General features: G+C 35.0%; 1 protein-coding gene across 1 annotated transcript; it reads left to right on the forward strand.

Annotated features, from left to right (window-relative positions):
* The first annotated feature begins 967 nt into the window (after positions 1-967).
* On the forward strand, positions 968-2,259 carry LOC123560507 (putative nuclease HARBI1). Its single transcript, XM_053516761.1, has one exon. It carries the CDS (start codon positions 1,064-1,066, stop codon positions 2,120-2,122), a length of 1,059 nt encoding a protein of 352 aa, XP_053372736.1. The 5' UTR covers positions 968-1,063; the 3' UTR covers positions 2,123-2,259.
* Positions 2,260-2,528: the final 269 nt, after the last annotated feature.

A 2,528-nucleotide genomic window follows, 5' to 3' on the forward strand; every position in this document is an offset into this window, starting at 1 on the left:
ATATTACACATATCCAACTGTACATAAATTAAGTATGTCTCCAGTACACATTCATTGAATAACTCTTTGAGTTTCGATTATTAAAAGAAAAATAACAAGATTAAATTAGCAAGGGTTGATTTTTTAAAAACTATTTTTGAGTACTTTTTTCATTTAGTAATGATCTAGGGTTAAGTAATTACAATTTTGATGCACATTAAATATATAGTTTAGCAGAAAATATTTTTGTTTAAGAGTTTAAGACAATTTTCAATAAAAACTGCACAAAAAAACATCAAATCGTAATAAAACTTATAGTCCATCCTGTATCATTGAAATCACCCATGCGTTTTCATATCAACCTTGACCACTCTATTGTGTATAAATCAGGACATGTATAAACAGACGGTATGTTCCTACATGTAGTGGTCAGTTGACAAAAACGATTTAACTCTTCCAGGAACGGTAGTCTACCAATCTTACCTGCTCGATTTACACAGAAGGTTACTCTTCGGAATGTTACTTATCGAGCGAACAGAATGGTCAAAATGGCTGCACCCGTCATGACGTTTTTAAGCTTTCTTTTAGACGATGACGATTGCGAGAATCAAATAGCCTCAACTCACAAACAAATAACAGTTCTGACATCAATCTGTGCAAGTATGTAAGTGGCAGAAAAAAAATTCCAAAAAGTACATTCAAATGTCTAATGCTACGTAATGAAAGGAATATACTAGTATTCGGACAAAATATATTCGGATACGTCTGTGTTTTATTATCCCCCGACGAAAATGTTTTTGCCGGATATATCTTTTTGCCATTCCTCACCACAAACCCTTTCGGCGGGGGATACCAATTCATCGAATTTGCTTGTTTGACATAATTTTGACTATTTTATCAAATCCAGTCCTATGATGAGTCTCCTGTACTACATGTTTATTTTCAATAAGCGTTTTTTTTTCTTTCTAAACAGTTATCCAGTTAAGATCCCTGGTGATATCAGTCAGTATGTCCACTGTCTTAAAGCCATGAAATATCACAGTACATTCTGTAATTGTGAGCTTATAAATGATCGTACAATGTCATGTTTCAGGCATTTTTTCCATTTGTTTCACTTTTTTTCAGAATCAGAGAGGATCGTGAGAAGGTTACAGGATATGTAGAAAATGTTATCCCAAACTACCTACCAGATGACTTTAAAAGGATGTTCCGAGTGTCAAGAGAAACATATTCGAAACTTTTGGGTTATGTTTCCAGATCTGAAGAATTTGCTTTGAGAAATCCAAACAGAGGAAGATCCCAGATTCCTTTAGAGAAAATACTGTTAATGATATTATGGTATTTTGGTACACAGGAATCAGCACAAAGTATTTCTGACAGATTTGGAGTACAACAGTCTACATTTTACAAGTACCAAGAAAAAGTGATGGACTATTTTTGTAATATTTTATGTAGTCGGTTCATTGTGTGGCCAAAGGAAGATGAAAAAAATGAGATGTTTAGAAATTTCCAATCAAAGAAAGGCTTCCCAGGCGTTATTGGGGCATTGGATGGGTCACACATTCCTATTACACCACCAAAAGACAGACAGAGAGAGTATATCAATAGAAAAGGCTTCCACTCAGTTGTGCTGCAGGCAGTCTGTAGGCCTGATAAAAGATTCACACATATCTACTGCGGTTGGCCAGGGCGAGTACATGACGCCAGAGTTTATCGGAACTCTGATATTTATAGTAACCTTTATGAACTATGTGGACATAATCATATTCTTGGAGACGGAGCATACCCAAATAGTAGATGTCTTTTGACCCCATATAGAGATACTGGTCATTTGACAGCACCACAGAAATTGTACAATAAAATACATTCTAGTACAAGATGTATAATTGAAAACAGCTTTGGATTACTTAAAGGAAGATTTAGGCGTCTCCAGCATATCAATATATATAATATTGAGAAAGTTGTGAAAGTGATAGTGAGTTGTTGTGTTTTGCACAATATGTGCATCATGAATACTGATGAGTTAGACGATATATATGACGATCATGTGGATGATAATCCAGATTGTCCGCCACAATATCGCATTGAAGATGCTGAAGGAAAACTTAAACGTATACTTATTACAAGACAGTTGTCATCTTAAGTAGTTTGCTGCTGTAAACATAGTAAACATTGCCTAGTTTTTTGTTTTGTTAAACAGCCACTAGTATTAGAATAGTACTGGAAGCTAAGCATTTAGAAGTCTTACATACATACATGTATAATGTGAAAAGGCATAAATACAAAGCTGAACGCATTTGTCTTTAGACTCGTTATTGATATTATGCCAATCAAGTGAAGTCAAATACCAGAGATCCCAGAGGGATCTTGGCGTCCACAGAGTCATTGTGACCTTGACCTTTGACCTCATTCTCAGTTGGGACACGGCACTGTGGAATCACTGTGACCAAGTTTCATTGAAATCCACCCAGTAGTACCAATATTTAAGGTAGCAATTTCAGAAAGTGCTTGTTCATAAATGATGTAAAATGAATAAATCTAAACTTTAA

Source organism: Mercenaria mercenaria, chromosome 10, assembly GCF_021730395.1.
Source record: "Mercenaria mercenaria strain notata chromosome 10, MADL_Memer_1, whole genome shotgun sequence".
NCBI classification, from domain to species: Eukaryota; Metazoa; Mollusca; class Bivalvia; order Venerida; family Veneridae; genus Mercenaria; species Mercenaria mercenaria.

Bases quoted from the DNA above. Each gene is read 5' to 3' on its own strand.
- LOC123560507 (XM_053516761.1), top strand. From the start codon at position 1,064: ATGTTTCAGGCATTTTTTCCATTTGTTTCACTTTTTTTCAGAATCAGA.